Raw genomic sequence first — 17,033 nt, 5'->3', positions numbered from 1 at the left:
GTTTTTAAAATTACAATTATAGACTGATCATGTCTTTGTCAGTGGGCAAACGTACAAAATCAGCAGGGGATCAAATACTTCTTTCCCTCACTGTAAACCCTGGATTACTAATGCTATGTATATTTGCCATTGAGAGGCTTTGAAGCCACCAGTCAGCCACATTGGTACTCCCCAGCAGGAGTAGTCCTCCATTGGAATGAATGGAATTCTACAGTATTTCAAATAAATGTTTCAAGGACAAAATTACATGTATTTAAGTATTTTTTGTTGTAGTGGGGACAGTAACATTAGTAATCTAAAAAAAATGATACTTTAAGGATACTTTCATTTTATTTTTAGGCCACATAATATAATTTTAAAGAATGCATTAAGGTGTCTGTTATAGAATAAATGTGGCAAAAACGAATGTAGACATTAATAAATGCATTTCTATAGCTTCCAAAATATTGTTTTAACACCATGGGGGAGTGCCAAGATGGAGGCACAGTGGCTTCAACACAGCACCAACTACAAGTCATCTAGTGTATGTATAAATCATTGGTGAGAACCCAGGCATGGCTATTCTGGAGCAGGACTTCACATTACTATAATTATCCATGATACACCCCTCAATGAGCAATTTGTCAAGAGCATTTTCAATGAGAATTTTCACCGATAGGCTGGTTGAAGGCACCTAACCTCATATAATATTGTAATATCATGCAATATACAATTGTAATATCATATTAATCACTATACATCAGTTTCCCCCCTGATAAAACAATACCATGCACAATTATTAAACAATTAAATTGCATGCAACTACTAGGGTTATTACGACTGCATTTTCTGCATCAATAGGCGGAGAATAACGCATTAAAGACGGCGCGGGGCAACGAAACCAAGGATGAACGAACTTCTCATCAGAGCATGGAGTATTCAGTCTACGCTTGCTTCGCTTTGCCTAGTATCGGCCTATTGATTGGTTGCCAGTGACATCACCCTACTCTAATACATGGGACTGTAAGCATTGTTCATTCGACAGCCCTATCCTCAGGGAGCTGATTTAACACCCGCAGCTGAACTCCCACCCACTACGGGGTTGGCTCTTGCTGCGCTCTCACTGTACAAAACGAATGAATTTAATATGAATGAACTCGTGTATTGGCTCATACCCGTGTCAATCCTAAAGTGCTACTTCACTAGGTTGGCTGACCCCTTGTATATTATTACTTGGGACCAGGCTAAAAGTAAAAATGTTGCGGATCCACGGCACTGGGACAGGCTGAATGGAGTCAACGTTGAGCGTAAATAAAATCCTTCTACATTCACCCGGAGCGCACAAAATATTGTTTTACAAAAATGTAAGTACACTTTTTAAAATCCTTTAATAGGCGACACTTCATTATCTATGCTATAGCTTACAAGTTGTATAGAAATGAAACGGCCACAGCGCTGACGTTTATCAACATGAACATGCCATACTCAGAAATTTCACGTCATAACAGTGCGAAGTATGAACGATGTCAGATTATGGGAATTTCACATGAAACTATATTCGATATCCTGAAGCCTTCAGTTCGTTCCATTAACTAATTTCGTTCATGTAAACCTCTGACAGATGATAAACTGTTGGCTCTTCAACATCACTGTGAACAACTATATCTGTAACCCGCTGTTGGCAAAATTATCCAGTCCTAGACTGTCTCTACAAATTATACAATGTTTCACTATATGAGATACGTTTGTGCAACCGCGGCGTCTTTGAAATGAAATTACATTTACAAACCGTGTCTGTACTGACGAAACCCTCGATACTTTATTCACAGCACGTCCTTATGCCGGTCTCGTCAATGAATGTATGTACACCCTGTGATTTCTTTTTACCTTACCAGCTAGTTGAAACAGCTGGATACTGAATGCACGGGTCAGAGGACGCCACCATGGGCGTCTTTTGATGTGAGGACATGGCTTATTACATCGTTATTGCAACGTTTGATTACATTTAAGCAGCTTTTCGCGCACCCCATGACTGTTCCAGATGTGATTTGGAGAGAGAGCCCAAACTGCGGTGTAGCCCTACACGTTGATGCAGTATTCATCAGTCTTTTTGTCACACAAAATTCAAAGGCTTATTGCACTGCACTGTGAAATTGACAGTAGCCTAGCTGCCTAGCCCAGACATTTGGGCTGTTAAATTACCTGCATATATTTGTGATGATTATATTATTTGGTCATACATTTTCATGGGACACGCCACATTTTCAAGGGTTTATATAATACATTATATGATTAATACCCACCCTTACTAAATGGGCAGTAGTCTCTCTCGTTTACCTGATTATTCCCACCAACTGTGGCAGTTGCCCTGCAGACCTTTACGTAGCTTATACTGTATTTGGTTACTGTATAGCCGTTTAGTATTATGCATGTTTGATTAAACAGATAGGTACCTGTAGCCTATCTCATTCATTGTCCCCTGAGAGAGTCAATGACATTGGTCATCAACAAACCTCCATGTTATGCTTATTATTGAGTCTATATTGGTGCTTTTTTCCACAGAGTCCATTGGTGCACTCACAATCCTGATCTGGGCCCGTATTCATAGAGCATCTCAGAGTAGGAGCGCTGATTTAGGATAGGATTACATGGACAGGGGGACCTGATCCTATATCAGCACTCCTATTCTGAGACGGTTAATACGGCCCATGATCTGTTCTCTCAATCTTTCCCCAGACTGGCTTCTTGTAGTTCTCCGTAGACGTCCCGACCCTCAGCCTCCCCATGCCTCCATCTCCCCTCGACGACAGAATTGTGGTGGCGCTGCCAAGGCCGATCCGACCTCAGGAACTCCGACTGCGCCTGGACACCAGCTACCTGGACACCAGCTACCTGGACACTACTGTCACCAGCCCCGTCAGCAAGACGACCATCATCAGCACCACAGTGGTGAAGATCCGGGCGACCAACCTCACGTATATGCCCTCATCCAACGGCTCCACGCGCTCCCTGTCGTGTGGATGCACCAGTGCCAGCTGCTGCTCGGTCACCACCTACGAGAAGGACAGCCAGCACAACCAGCGCCAGCAGCAGAGCCACCAGAGCCACATCAGCAAGGTGAGCGCCAGCAGCCCCAACCTCAGCTATGCTGGACCTGCCTCCTCCAACCCCATAGTCACGGGCATGGGCATGATTCACCATGAGGCCTTCAGCGACCCTAGTCTCACCTCTGGCCCAACCAAGGCTCTAGGGTCCACCATACGGGTCATCCACCCCAATGAGCTGGCCAAGTGGATGGCCAGGTGCCCCATGGGCCACCCGGTCGGGCCGGTGCCGGTCATCATCGACTGCCGGCCCTTCATGGACTACAACAAGAGCCACATCCAGGGCGCGGTGCACATCAACTGTTCGGACAAGATCAGCCGGCGGCGGCTGCAGCAGGGCAAGATCACCGTGCTGGACCTGCTCTCGTGCCGCGAGTCCTCCGGCAAGGACTCCTTCAAGGGCATCTTCTCCAAAGAGATTGTGGTGTACGACGAGAGCACCATGGATCCCCAGAGGGTGACCTCCTCACAGCCCCTTCATGTGGTCCTGGATTCGCTGAAGAGGGAGGGCAAGGACCCCATCGTTCTCAAAGGTAGGGCGAAATCTTTACTTTACTGACTTTATTGTCCCCATGGCGAAATGTTGGTGCAGTATCATGTATACGTTTAAAGTGGCGTTTAAATACAGTAGAAAACTAATTGACAATACAAAATTCATAACAGTTACATACTAATAAAAAGAGACTAGCCTGCTGGCCTTACTGGGTCGATAGGAACATTAGCCGAGCTGTTAAGGAGGGATATCACACCTGGCACAAGTTATTGTCTAGTTCTGTTATTCCTGCCAGGGGGTGCCCTATACCTGCACCCAGAGGGGAGTAGTTCAAAGTCCGGGTACAGGGGGTGGCTTGGGTCAAAAATTATTTTGTGAGACTTGCTGAGGTCCCTGACCTTAAAGATCTCATCCAAGCCTCTCTGTTTGACTCCAAGTACCTTGCTTGCTGTGGTGATAATCCTTCTCAGCATATTTTTCTGGCTGACGGTGGCACTGCCAAACCAACAAACAATACAAAAAGTTAAAATACTCTCAATAAAATATTTGTAAAACACAGTCAGCATAGTACAGTTAACATTAAAAGATACCAGCTTTTTGAGCTCTCAGAGTAGGTAGTGTAGCAGTGCTGATCTAGGATCAGTGTGGCCTTTTAGACCATAATGGGGGGGTTCTCTTGAGGTTCTCTGGAGGTTATCTGGTGGCTCTCTGGAGGCTCTCTTGAGGTTGTGTTTAAGTTTCAACGAGTCAAAGTAGAAACACCTGGGATTTTAACTGGAATGGTTGAAGGATGAGGGAAGAGGGTGAGGTCTTTATCTGGAATGGTTGAAGGATAAGGGAAGAGGATGAGGTCTTTATCTGGAATGGTTGAAGGATGAGAGAAGAGGATGAGGTCTTTATCTGGAATGGTTGAAGGATGAGGGAAGAGGATGAGGTCTTTATCTGGAATGATTGAAGGATAAGGGAAGAGGATGAGGTCTTTATCTGGAATGGTTGCAGGATAAGGGAAGAGGATGAGGTCTTTATCTGGAATGGTTGAAGGATGAGGGAAGAGGATGAGGTCTTTATCTGGAATGGTTGAAGGATAAGGGAAAAGGATGAGGTCTTTATCTGGAATGGTTGAAGGATGAGGGAAGAGGATGAGGTCTTTATCTGGAATGGTTGAAGTATGAGGGAAGAGGATGAGGTCTTTATCTGGAATGGTTGAAGGATAAGGGAAGAGGATGAGGTCTTTATCTGGAATGGTTGAAGGATGAGAGAAGAGGATGAGGTCTTTATATGGAATGGTTGAAGGATGAGGGAAGAGGATGAGGTCTTTATCTGGAATGATTGAAGGATAAGGGAAGAAGATGAGGTCTTTATCTGGAATGGTTGAAGGATAAGGGAAGATGATGAAATCTTTAACTGGATTAGTTCAAGGATGAGGGAAGATGAAGTCTCTAATATATAAAGCCACAGGACTGTTTTGATTAAAGAGCTAATTTTTTTAGAGCTCTGGTTTGTCTCTGAGAGGATGAGAGAGATTGGTGTACATAGCTTTAAGTTGGTCGGTCTAATTTATTTTTCAGAGGCCAGCCTGTCTGTATACTTCTGTTGTGAAGAGGTAGGTGGCAATAGGCAATGGAGTTGGAAGAGGTGCAATGGTGATATTTGCTATTGAATGTATGTTCCTGAGGAATAGGCTCATGTTAGGTGTAAAGTAAATGTAAGGCCGTTTTGTCTTGCCTCTTAACTCATACTGTCATTTACTGTGTACTACCCATCTATAAACTACAGTATATACTGAATGTAAGTCTGATTCTAACAGTATCAGCTGACCCTTATCCTTCACACGCTGATGCTTCGCTCGCACCCAATCACCCACACCCACACCCACACCCACACACACACACACACACACACACACACACACACACACACACACACACACACACACACACACACACACACACACACACACACACACACACACACACAGAGAGAGAGCTTAAGTCATCGGGCAGCTCCAGTCCTGTCAGGGTATGTAACATGCTTTGGCTGTTGTGCAGAGGCTGGGAGGCAGCTCTTAGTAAATACGGAGCCCTGTTGAGGCAGCAGCTCCTGTGTGTCTGCCGTCTGCCTCGCAGACGCGGTCTTGCAGGGAGGTCATATTGTAGCACCTTGATGCCATCTCCTCTCCTCTCCTCTCCTCTCCTCTCCTCTCCTCTCCTCTCCTCTCCTCTCCTCTCCTCTCCTCTCCTCTCCCTCTCCTCTCCTCTCCTCTCCTCTCCTCTCCTCTCCTCTCCTCTCCTCTCCTCTCCTCTCCTCTCCTCTCCTCTCCTCTCCTCTCCTCATCTCCTGAGGAGCTTCCTCCTCCCTTCCTCCTTCCCCCTCCATCTGCCTCCATCTCTGTCTGCGGCTGTGAGGAAACAGAGAGCGGGCTATAGGAGAGCAGAGCAGAATGTCTTGGTCTTTATTTCTGATTTAATTCCCATGAAATGCAGGCATCTGCTGCTGCAGGAATCAAACTAATCAGCCCTGAGCGCCACGACCCTGTATTTCCTGATATGTATGACTCTGTCGATATCTCGTCAGGCTCAACCGCCACCACCGTACAGCAGAGAACACTGTGTGTGTGTGTGTGTGAGTGTGTGAGTGTGTGCGTGCGTGCGTGTCTGGAGGAACAATCGTCATATGGGTTTCCCAGTATCAGTGTAATTTATAACCAGACATGATTCATTCTACTATTGATCATGGAGGATACTGCACTACCTAGGACCCTGGTCAAAAGTAGTACACTAAAAGGGGATAGGGTGACATTTTGGGACACAGTCCTAGTCTCTTTGAGGAGGTTTAGAAAAATAAATAGAACGTGATCTATTCATCATCATCATCATCATCATCACCATCTTCTTTCATTCCTCTTTAAAATGCCTTTTTTAATATTTTGTACTTTAATCATTAACCAGGTAAGCCAGTTGAGAACATGTTCTCATTTACAACTGCGACATGGCCAAGATAAAGCAAAGCAGTGCGATAAAAACAACAACACAGAGTTACATATGGGGTAAACAGAAACGTACAGTCAATAACACAATAGAAAATCTGTATACAGTGTGTGCAAATGTAGTAAGTTATGGAGGTAAGGCAATAAATAGGCCATAGTGCAAAATAATTACAATTTAGTATTAACACTGGAGTGATAGATGTGCAGAAGATGATGTGCAAATAGAGATACTGGGGTGCAAATGAGCAAAATAAATAACAATATGGGGATGAGGTAGTTGGGTGGGCTAATTACAGATGGGCTGTGTACAGGTGCAGTGATCGGTAAGCTGCTCTGACAACTGATGCTTAAAGTTAGTGAGGGAGATAAGTGTCTCCAGCTTCAGAGATTTTTGCAATTCGTTCCAGTCATTAGCAGCAGAGAACTGGAAGGAATGGCGGCCAAAGGAGGTGTTGGCTTTGGGGATGACCAGTGAGATATACCTGCTGGAGCGCATACTACGGGTGTGTGTTGCTATGGTGACCAATGAGCTAAGATAAGGAGGGGATTTGCCTAGCAGAGATTTATAGATGACCTGGAGCCAGTGGGATTGGCGACGAATATGTAGTGAGGGCCAGCCAACGAGAGCGTAAAGGTCACAATGGTGGGTAGTATATGGGCTTTGGTGACAAAACGGATGGCACTGTGATAGACTACATCCAATTTGCTGAGTAGAGTGTTGGAGGCTATTTTGTAAATCATGTTTTGTTGGATCAAGAATTTGTGGTTTTCTTTAATCAGTTATGACCCTGCAATCAAAATTGACTTGATCACAAAGCCGGAAATACACAGACCATGAAACCATATTTTTGGCTTACAGTACTATTTTGATTTCATGAGAATTGTTTGTGAAATGTACAAATGGTATTTAATATTCCCATTAATGAGGGATACCAAATGTTAGTTAAAATGTACTTATACATTAATGACATGTGAAATAGTGTTTTATTCTATGGTTTAATCATTGGGCTTTCTCCATAAGAATAAGTAATCAAAATAAATATAACAATATGGTTGTTGGAACTTGGATGGCATACTTCTGATTTAGAAAACAGCAGACATTTCTAGTCCTGACTGGCCTTTTTTCCAGTGACCCAGACCTGAATGTAGGAATTAGTTATATACTGTTGCTGTCAAACGTGTCATAAGCAAACATCATTATTGATATAAGACTGTGGACCTTACGGTTGATGGATAGCACTGGAAAGTGGAAACGGAGTATGAAAAGCCTTCAACGCTTCAGGGAAGTGGTAATTTATGAGTGAGGAACTGTGCTGGTGGCTTCTGAAAGTGAAAGAGACACTTAAAGGTACTTTCCTCTGTGAGATAGTCGAAAGATAATGACAGCCGGTTACACTTCACAGATCTCATCTCTCTCCACAATGTGCCGGAAGATTCTTCTGCTGTTCGTTCTCACTCTCGCCTCTCAAAAGAAGCTATTTACCAATTGAGTGCATCCTCACAAGAAAGGCATCGCTTGAAAATGTGCAATAGAAGAGCATTTCGATTTTTTCTAAGATGAGCTGTATTTTGGGTGAACACTCAAATCTGTTAGTTTGTTGAAAAATTGACAAAGAGAAGGATATTTAATGCACGATTAGTTAAATCTTCCCTCACAAGCACACGTGTGCGCACACACACACACACACACACACACACACACACACACACACACACACACACACACACACACCTAGTAATATCATTACTAGGTTGTGTTGGTCACTATGATTTATTCAACTGTAGTAGAGTTCAACGCCTTTAGGGCTTGTGTGAAGAGACTCTCATTCCATTTTTTACTGTTGTGTAATTATTATAACGACATCCCCCTTGGAGGGAGTGTGAGAGAGAGATGGAGAAACATAGCAGTTGAATTTGTTTGTTTAGTGTGGCCCTATTAGTTAGACTGGTTTTATGAACCTCTTATGATTTACAACATCCTCCCCAGTCGACAGTTGATAGGAGATCGCCACCTTCCCCATTTCCATGGCGAAGCCGGTGAGGCCATATGATCACCTCACTTGGCATGATGTCAGCCCTTGTAATGCAAACAATACATGAACTGATACTCTGTGTCAGGCCCCCATGCACCCCCCTCCCCCACCCGTCCTTCCCACCCCTCCCAGGGTGCCGATGCGTCATGGCAACAGGTGCAAAGTCCCCCCCCCCCCCCCCACACACTAACTGAAAGTAACTGACAGTATCTGCCTCCCTCTCAGGCCCTGTGTGTGTTAACATTATGTTAAAGGGGTTTATTTGAAGGAGTGCAGAGTTCTAGCAAGACACATGTTCAACATTTATCATCTTTATTTGGCTGCCATCTTTGGCTCTGAGGAGAGTGATGATAGCTATTTTTTCAGAGGGAATGCTGTGTGGATTGCCTTGGGCCATTTTGAATGTTTCCCTCACTCTCTAAATTATGAGAAATAGGACATTACCTCCAGGACCTTAGGTGATCTAGCCCGACAGACAGAAACAGATGAACAGGACCTTAGGTGATCTAGCCCGACAGACAGAAACAGATGAACAGGACCTTAGGTGATCTAGCCCGACAGACAGAAACAGATGAACAGGACCTTAGGTGATCTAGCCCGACAGACAGAAACATTTCGGCTGCACGGCATTTGTCATGGAGTACAAAGATATGATAATACAATGTCCTCTTTTGAACAGCTTTTTCAAATCAACCCTGATTTGAAGAGGGAGTGTTTTTTTTGTTCTACAGGAATATTTCCCTCCAATAGACACGTAGCAGACTTGTTCCGGTCAAAACTCCCCAACTAACAGTCGTGACCTGCCATTGTAGGATAATGGATTATATCTGCAGATGTTAACTTAAGTGTCACAGGATATAAACATATTTGTTTTCCGCTGACTCATCCTGTTGTTGTCTGTTTTTTACCCAGGGGGCCTCAGCTGCTTCAGACAGAACCACCAGAACCTGTGTGACCACTCCCTCCACCTCCACGAGAGCCTGGACGCCGGCATGGGCGTCAGCGGGGCCTCCGGCAAGACGGGGGCGCAACCTCACTCCATGTCCCTGCCCTCCACACCGGACATCGAGGACGCCGAGCTGACGCCCATCCTGCCCTTCCTGTACCTGGGCAACGAGCATGATGCGCAGGACGCCCACAGGCTACAACGCTACAACATCGGCTTTGTGCTCAACGTCACCACCCACCTGCCGCTCTACCACTACGACACAGGCCTGTTCAGCTACAAGCGGCTGCCAGCCACCGACAGCAACAAGCAGAACTTGAGGCAGTACTTTGAGGAGGCGTTTGAATTCATTGGTATGCAGGAAAAGTTCGCTAAGTCTAGTCATTGCATGCTGGCATGTACAGTAGAAGTGTATAGGGGAGGGCAGGGAGGAGGTTGCAGTCGGCGGCAGTGGTGGGATCTCATTTCTCATTGAAACGATTCTGTTTTATTATGTACTTTCAGGCCACATTATGATTGGAGTTAGTCGGTGATTTAGAGTGGTTGATACATATTCAAATGGCTTGTTTTTATCGATCAGAGGCTGTGCAGGTTGTCTGACCTTGGATTTGTTAGCACTACAGTTAGTATACAGTATTGCACAGTGTAGGTTTTGAGTGAGCGGACTGCAGCGAAAAATGACATTAGTGACATTACTAAAACATTAATGTGATGTTGTTGAAGTCTATTTTGTACTGCATATTTTATGTTATCATGATGAGTTCTATTCGGAACAGATGGAAATGCTCCTCTGTTATTGTTAAAGTCTATTTTGTCCGATGTTTCATTTGAGCCCCATTTTAAAGAGACAAAAATGCTCCTCTCTCCTCTCTCTTCAGAGGAAGCACGGCAAGCGGACATGGGCCTCTTGATCCACTGCCAGGCGGGCGTGTCTCGCTCGGCCACCATAGTCATCGCCTACCTGATGAAGCACACCTGGATGACCATGACGGACGCCTACAAGTTCGTCAAGACCCGGCGGCCCATCATCTCCCCCAACCTCAACTTCATGGGCCAGCTGCTGGAGTTCGAGGAGGACCTGAACAACGGCATCACACCGCGCATCCTCACGCCAAAGCTCATCGGGTTGGAGACCATGGTTTAGGAGGACACCTGCCATTCCTGGTTTAGGAGGACATCCCACTCACTCTACAGGCTACTCTTGACAGGCTGATTCTGAGAGCAAAATCACTTTATTTCAGAATCTCCTAGTCATGCTCTTCTGGGACTGTCACAGGAGTGCCAAGGTTCTGGGTCAACGGCGATGAGAAACACCCCAGAATACCTGCTGTTCCGAACTGGCCAGTTTCCTGGAGGAACAAGAGTGTTGTGGAGAGAAAATGACCAGTGGGAAGCTGTCGGACCACGGAGGAGCAAAAACATGGAAGGAAAGGAAAATAGATTAACTATTTCTGAAAAAAAAAAACAGCATGTTCTGTGGGGACTTAGCAGGTTAGCAGTGAGAGAAACTGAACTCTTCAGACTCACACTGTGCTGTGGCTCACGGTTATTGTTGCAGGCAGGCTGGGGCTGAGCTGGCCGAGGCGGTGCTTGTCAGAAAAGATGAAGACTTGTTTAGTGTGTTAATGTTCTTGTTCTATTTTTATACAGGGGTTTATGGGGGTGACCATGACAAGCCCAAAGTGGCTTACTGTGCAATAATTTCTGAGTGGAATGCAGCTGGGAGCTTGATCTTATGTGTATATATGGGTGTTCAATGACGATAAAACATTTCCAGCTCGCCGCTGATTTGACATGAAGTAACCTTTTTTTAAATTAATTGTTGTTATCGATTCCATATTTCTTTACGCATACCATTGAGCTGTTACAGTATATATACAAAAGTATTTGGACACCCCTTCAAATGAGTGGATTCTGCTATTTCAGCCACACCCGTTGCTGCAGGTGTATAAAATTGAGCACACAACCATGGAATCTCCATAGACAAACATTGGCAGTAGAATGGCCTTACTGAAGAGCTCAGTGGCGTTCAACGTGGCACCGTCATAGGATGACACCTTTCCAACAAGTCAATTCGTAAAATTTCTGCCCTGCTAGAGCTGTCCCGGTCAACTTTAAGTGCTGTTATTGTGAAGTGGAAACGTCTAGGAGCAACTACGGTTCAGCCGCGAAGTGGTAGGCCACACAAGCTCACAGAATGGACCCGCCGAGTGCTGAATCGCATAGTATGTCAAAATACACTGTAGTCGGTTGCAAACTGCCTCTGGAAGCAACGTCAGCACAAAAGCTGTTCATCGGGAGCTTCATGAAATGGGCTTCCATGGCCGAGCAGCCTCACACAAGCCTAAGATCACCATGCACAATGCCAAGCGTCTGCTGGAGTGGTGTAAAGCTCGCCGCCATTGGACTCTGGATCAGTGGAAATGCGTTCTCTGGAGTGATGAATCATGCTTCACCATCTGGCAGATCTGGGTTTGGCGGGTGCCAGGAGAACCAATGCATAGTGCCAACTGTAAAGTTTGGTGGAGGAGGAATAATGGTCTGGGGCTGTTTTTCATGGTTCTGGCTAGGCCCCTTAGTTCCAGTGAAGGGAAATCTTAACGCTACAACATACAATGACATTCTAGATGATTCTGTGCTTCCAACTTTGTGGCAACAGTTTGGGGAAGGCCCTTTCCTGTTTCAGCATGACAATGCCCCCATGCACAAAGCGTCCATACAGAAATGGTTTGTCGAGAACGGTGTGGATGAACTTGTCTGGCCTGCGCAGAGCCCTGACCTCAACCCCATCGAACACCTTTGGGATGAATTGGAACGTCAACTCCGAGCCAGGCCTAATCGCCAAACATCAGTGCCCGACCTCACTGATGCTCTTGTGGCTGAATGGAAGCAAGTCCCCGCAGCAATGTTCCAACATCTAGTGGAAAGCCTTCCCAGAAGAGTGGAGGCTGTTAAAGCAGCAAAGGGGGGACCAACTCCATATTAATGCCCATGATTTTGGAATAAGATGTTCGACAAGCAGGTGTCCACATACTTTTGGTCATGTAGTGTACATTTGGCACAAATTAGATTGACAAAATATGTGTTTTTTTATTTGAAATTCTTGGCACTGCTTCTTGGTGTGTCTCAGTTGTCTGTGTATATTTTTTTCATTCTGTTTACTCTTCAAAAATACATGAAACCATTCACATTGTCTGTGTTTTTTGTTCTGTAACTGAGGTTTTCCATCTCCCATCACCATCAACCATACCATTTGTTTTTAGTAATACATTTACTGCCATAAAGAGCTTTGTACCACACGTTTACTGAAAGCAGATTGCTCCTCAAACAAAGTGGTGATGATCCTGTTTTAAGTATTACTTCAGTTGTAAAGTAGATTTGAGGACTATTCACTGCCTGCCTCCTGTTCCTTTTGAAATCATTTCCCGCTTCTAACTTGTCCCATTTGAATGTCGTGTCTAACCTCTCTAGATATATATGTATTTTGGTGTAGTTGCCCTTGTAGTGTATGTTACTACATTTACTCTCTGAGTATGGCCTAGTATGATTTACTACATCACTAGGTAACACACGGCTCTGAGCTGACCGTGAATTGGGCCTCTGGCATCAAATGAGACATTGTATCCAGAGACTGTGGCAGAAGCAAGGTACTGTAACCCCTTTCTAATCTTTGGAAACCTCCCAGCCCTGCCGCTAAGCTAAGCTAACAGGGAGCTCTTGTTCCGCTGCCTCACGTAATGCCAAGCTCGGCTGTCACGTGCAGTACTAGTGCCTCTATTGATGCCTTAACTAACTTCTGTCTTTTCACCACTGGGCCTGTTTGCGCCACTGTATAGTACAGGCCATCATCGCATGCAGACAGAAGCAGCCGAGCAGGCTGGGCTCGACTTCCCGGCCTGCGGATACAAACCAACCCTTCAGCAGCAGTAGTCAACTCTGTGATACGTTCAAAGCGATATTAACACAGTTTGCACACAATTTCACTCCACAAAGCCTGTCACAGAGCATTTGTCTTTTAAACAAATTTCACTAAAGGAATCTGTGACACACTTTATGCTATTAGGCCTTAAGATCATGTGTATTTTAACCTTTTACTGTAGTGGGCTAAATCAGGGTCACACAGAGTGTTTCTTGGTAGTCTTAAACAAATCTACTTTGAAACAAAAGTATACACCTCACACACAAAAAAGAAGACACCTGTACCATGTCAGATATGGAGTTGAAATGTATACCATTTTGAGTTTGCATCCCAATATTGCACTTTATATACATCACAGAAGACTGAGATATAACACAATCGTTTGACATAGAAACACCGGATTTTTGGCAGGTTTTTAAAATCATGTTTATTAATTTAAAAAAATATGAATAACATTCCACCCATGAGGCCACTAGAGGGCGATTTGGTCATTTGACTGCAGGAAAGGGGTACTACTGTGACTTTGATCTGGTGCTGAATCTGATATTAGAAAGGAGAAGTGAGAACCTTCGCAAAGTGTAGGCTAGGCCTATTCCGCAAAGGCTGTTCTGAAACAGAACTCTCTGTTACGATGGCTGTGGGAGTGTGCGTGACCCCGTGCTGAACTTTTGATTCTCAACAAAAGATGAGTCATTGAAATGTTCCCTTGCGTAATGCATGCTGTTTCAAACAAGACGATGTGCAGCACTTAGCTGCTAATTATGTTGATGCTTAGTTTTGGGACCCAGCTAGCGTTAGTGGTAGCGTTAGCGTCAGTGGTAGCGTTAGTGGTAGCGTTAGCGTTAGCGTGACAACTCAACAATGGCAGATTAGACAACGAAAGAGAAAACGAGTCGTATTCATTAGGGCGTTTCTCAGTCCAAGTGATCCCTCCCTGTTTTGGTCAATTTTCTTCCATTTAGTGCCTAATGAATACCACCCAGAAACAAAGACATAACATGTAATCGTGGAGTAATGTCTGAATCAATTAGGAAAATGTACTTTATTGTTTGTTAAATATGCCTTTGCACGCGCAATCATAATATTTGTGTCGCAGTGTCCTTGGGGTTTGAAACGTAGTTACTTTGCATATATTTTGTATACCGTTGGTACTGCTGCACCCAAAACCTCATGATTATTCATCATATAGTCCTCTCAAGAAAGAACGAGATCGTCGAGGGAGACTGCAAAGTAAGCAAATTGAGGTGCTCTTTAAGAGTTTGCACCGGTAAAGACAATACAAAGCATTTATCTAACCACAAAATATCTCTATGTATAAGGTTGAGAAATTATATTTTCAGAATTCTCACCTATACTTCCTGTCTTCGGTTGCTATGATCATGTACATTGGCTATGATATGGTTGCTATGATCATGTACATTGGCTATGATATGGTTGCTATGATCATGTACAGTATGTTGGTGTATATTGGTGCTCTACAAACACTGTATTTGGGTATGATAAAGGTCTATAACAGTTAACCACATATTTGTAGCTACATTTATATGAAATGATAACCATCTACAAAAAAGTACACATCCTAAAAAATATAGAACCCCCCATTTCTATCCACTGGTTCCTAATCCTATGTCCTTAATGGCACATATTGGCTTTTCATTTGTAATTACAGTACATGGTATTGGATTGATAAATGTAAACGTTGTACATTATTCTTCTTCTCTGGTTGGGAAACAAAGCATGTCTGTTGTGTGTCCACGGTCGTTTCTCTGTCTGTCCAATGATGCTCTCTCACTGTGGAGGTCAAGCTTTCATGCTTTTGGATTTGTCCCAAATGACACCCTATTCCCTACATAGTGCACTTCTTTTGATAAGACTTGTCAAAAGTAGTGCACTAAATAGGGAATACGGTGCCATTTGGAATGTACTTTTGTGTTTAGTCAAGGCGGTTTTGAGTGACAGCCCCCTTTAAAGGGAATCCAGTGTATGGCTTTTATTTGGAAAGACACCTCCGTATTAGAATCATATAAACCTGTCATATTTGATGTGAGACTGTTTATGGCTAGACCGGTTTAAGAGTTTCTGCTTTGGGCTCGGAGACTCTGGGGAGAGCAGGGGGGTCACTGTACAAGTGTATGTACTGTACAGTCAGTCAGTGTGTCTGTCTATAGTTCCGCAGTTAAAGTATATACTATATATTCACAACTTTCTTTCTATGCATATATCTATTACTATTTTTGCACTGACCTATGGATGGACAGCTGAATTTTATTTTTTCACACAAAGGGTGCTATTATAATGGAGGCCTTCTCCCAGACAACAGCTTTTTGCATGACCTGCTCAATATTCCCCCCTATGACGGATATATGACCCTCTCCTCCTCTATTCTTAAATCGTTTCGGTTTAAGCACTGTAATTTTGTAATCCCTTACCCTACTTGTGAGGTTTGAAATAAACAGAGAGGCTAAAAGTTTACTCTGGGGTTACGTGTGATTCTGTGTCTGGAAAAATGTGGCTGTATCTTCTTCCGTTTGATTCAATTGCCTGGTTGCATTTACTGTAAGCACACACAATTTCCTCTCTATTTTATTGTTATGTACATTGTCAACCATCAACAATAACAACAACAACAGGTTCACCACAGTGTAACGCCGCCACGCTGTCTATAAAGAGTGGCACTTCTCCCGGTTACCCAGTTACCCGATTACCCCAGCCTCCTGAAATGTGAATAGCCGCTCCACTGAAACATAGTTGTGAATTACTTGCACTCGTCCATTGAACCCTTTGTCACATAGCAGCAATACTTATGGGGTCTGTATTTACTCCGACCCTGCAGGAATCCAGTGCCACATGGCTAGGGGGTATAGGGGGGTTTGACTAGCACCGAGCGGGTCAAGTTCCCTCCATAGGAACAGGCCCAGAAATAGTTTTTAGTGTTGTTTCTAATTACGAGTGATGAGCGTCCTTGCCTCATTAATCCTTTCCTATCAGCACTTGTCAGGCTGGCGGCACCAGAATAGCCCTGATCCTAGCGCTGCTGCATGCACGCTGCTCCCTCCACACTCCCCACTCCCCGGCTTCAAGGCAGACTCTCCCAGCTCTGGGCCTGAGAGGTCCTATCTCTTGGACACACACATACAGTATGCACATGCTGGACACTTGTGTACTGTAATCTTTAAGGCATATAGACACAGACACACACTCACGTACACACACACGCACACACCATAGCTACATGCATATACACACATGGTTGTGTACACTCCGCTGCCTCCCAGCCAGAGGACTCACAGAAATAAACCAGGGAGGATGTTTCAGCTTGAGTCCTGCTGCACTGGTAACAATCAAAACAGTTTCCTGTGTCATAGCAGGGATGAAATCGACCTGCTCGCACGCTATCCCTTCAAGACTTGTTAAAATACTGTAAAACAAATATTGGAACTGCTCTTTTAAAGGTGTTGCTTGCTAAACTCTATGCTCTCTAAAAACTAGAAGGCTTCCAGATGTTTCTATTATGGCCTGATGAGATAAGATGAGAGACGGTTGATTTTATGCACAAAATAGCTACACCATTGT

The 17,033-nt window shown here is 44.3% G+C and overlaps 1 protein-coding gene across 2 annotated transcripts; it reads left to right on the top strand.

Moving 5' to 3' along the window:
• The first annotated feature begins 958 nt into the window (after positions 1–958).
• LOC121552743 (dual specificity protein phosphatase 10) lies at positions 959–11,477 on the top strand. Of its 2 annotated transcripts, none has more exons than XM_041865769.2 (4): positions 959–1,343; positions 2,588–3,616; positions 9,508–9,894; positions 10,420–11,477. In XM_041865769.2, the coding sequence occupies exons 2-4, from the start codon at positions 2,764–2,766 to the stop codon at positions 10,683–10,685; spliced, it is 1,506 nt and encodes a 501-aa protein (XP_041721703.2). In that variant the 5' UTR covers positions 959–1,343; positions 2,588–2,763; the 3' UTR covers positions 10,686–11,477. The 2 variants fall into 2 exon arrangements, with proteins under 2 accessions (XP_041721703.2, XP_041721702.2); XM_041865768.2 differs by having other exon boundaries at positions 960–1,343; positions 2,716–3,616.
• Positions 11,478–17,033: the final 5,556 nt, after the last annotated feature.

The sequence above is a fragment of the Coregonus clupeaformis genome, chromosome 36 (genome assembly GCF_020615455.1).
Source record: "Coregonus clupeaformis isolate EN_2021a chromosome 36, ASM2061545v1, whole genome shotgun sequence".
Taxonomy (NCBI): domain Eukaryota; kingdom Metazoa; phylum Chordata; class Actinopteri; order Salmoniformes; family Salmonidae; genus Coregonus; species Coregonus clupeaformis.
The sequence above is the reverse complement of the archived record's forward strand: the minus strand, read 5'-3'. Positions and strand labels throughout refer to the sequence as shown.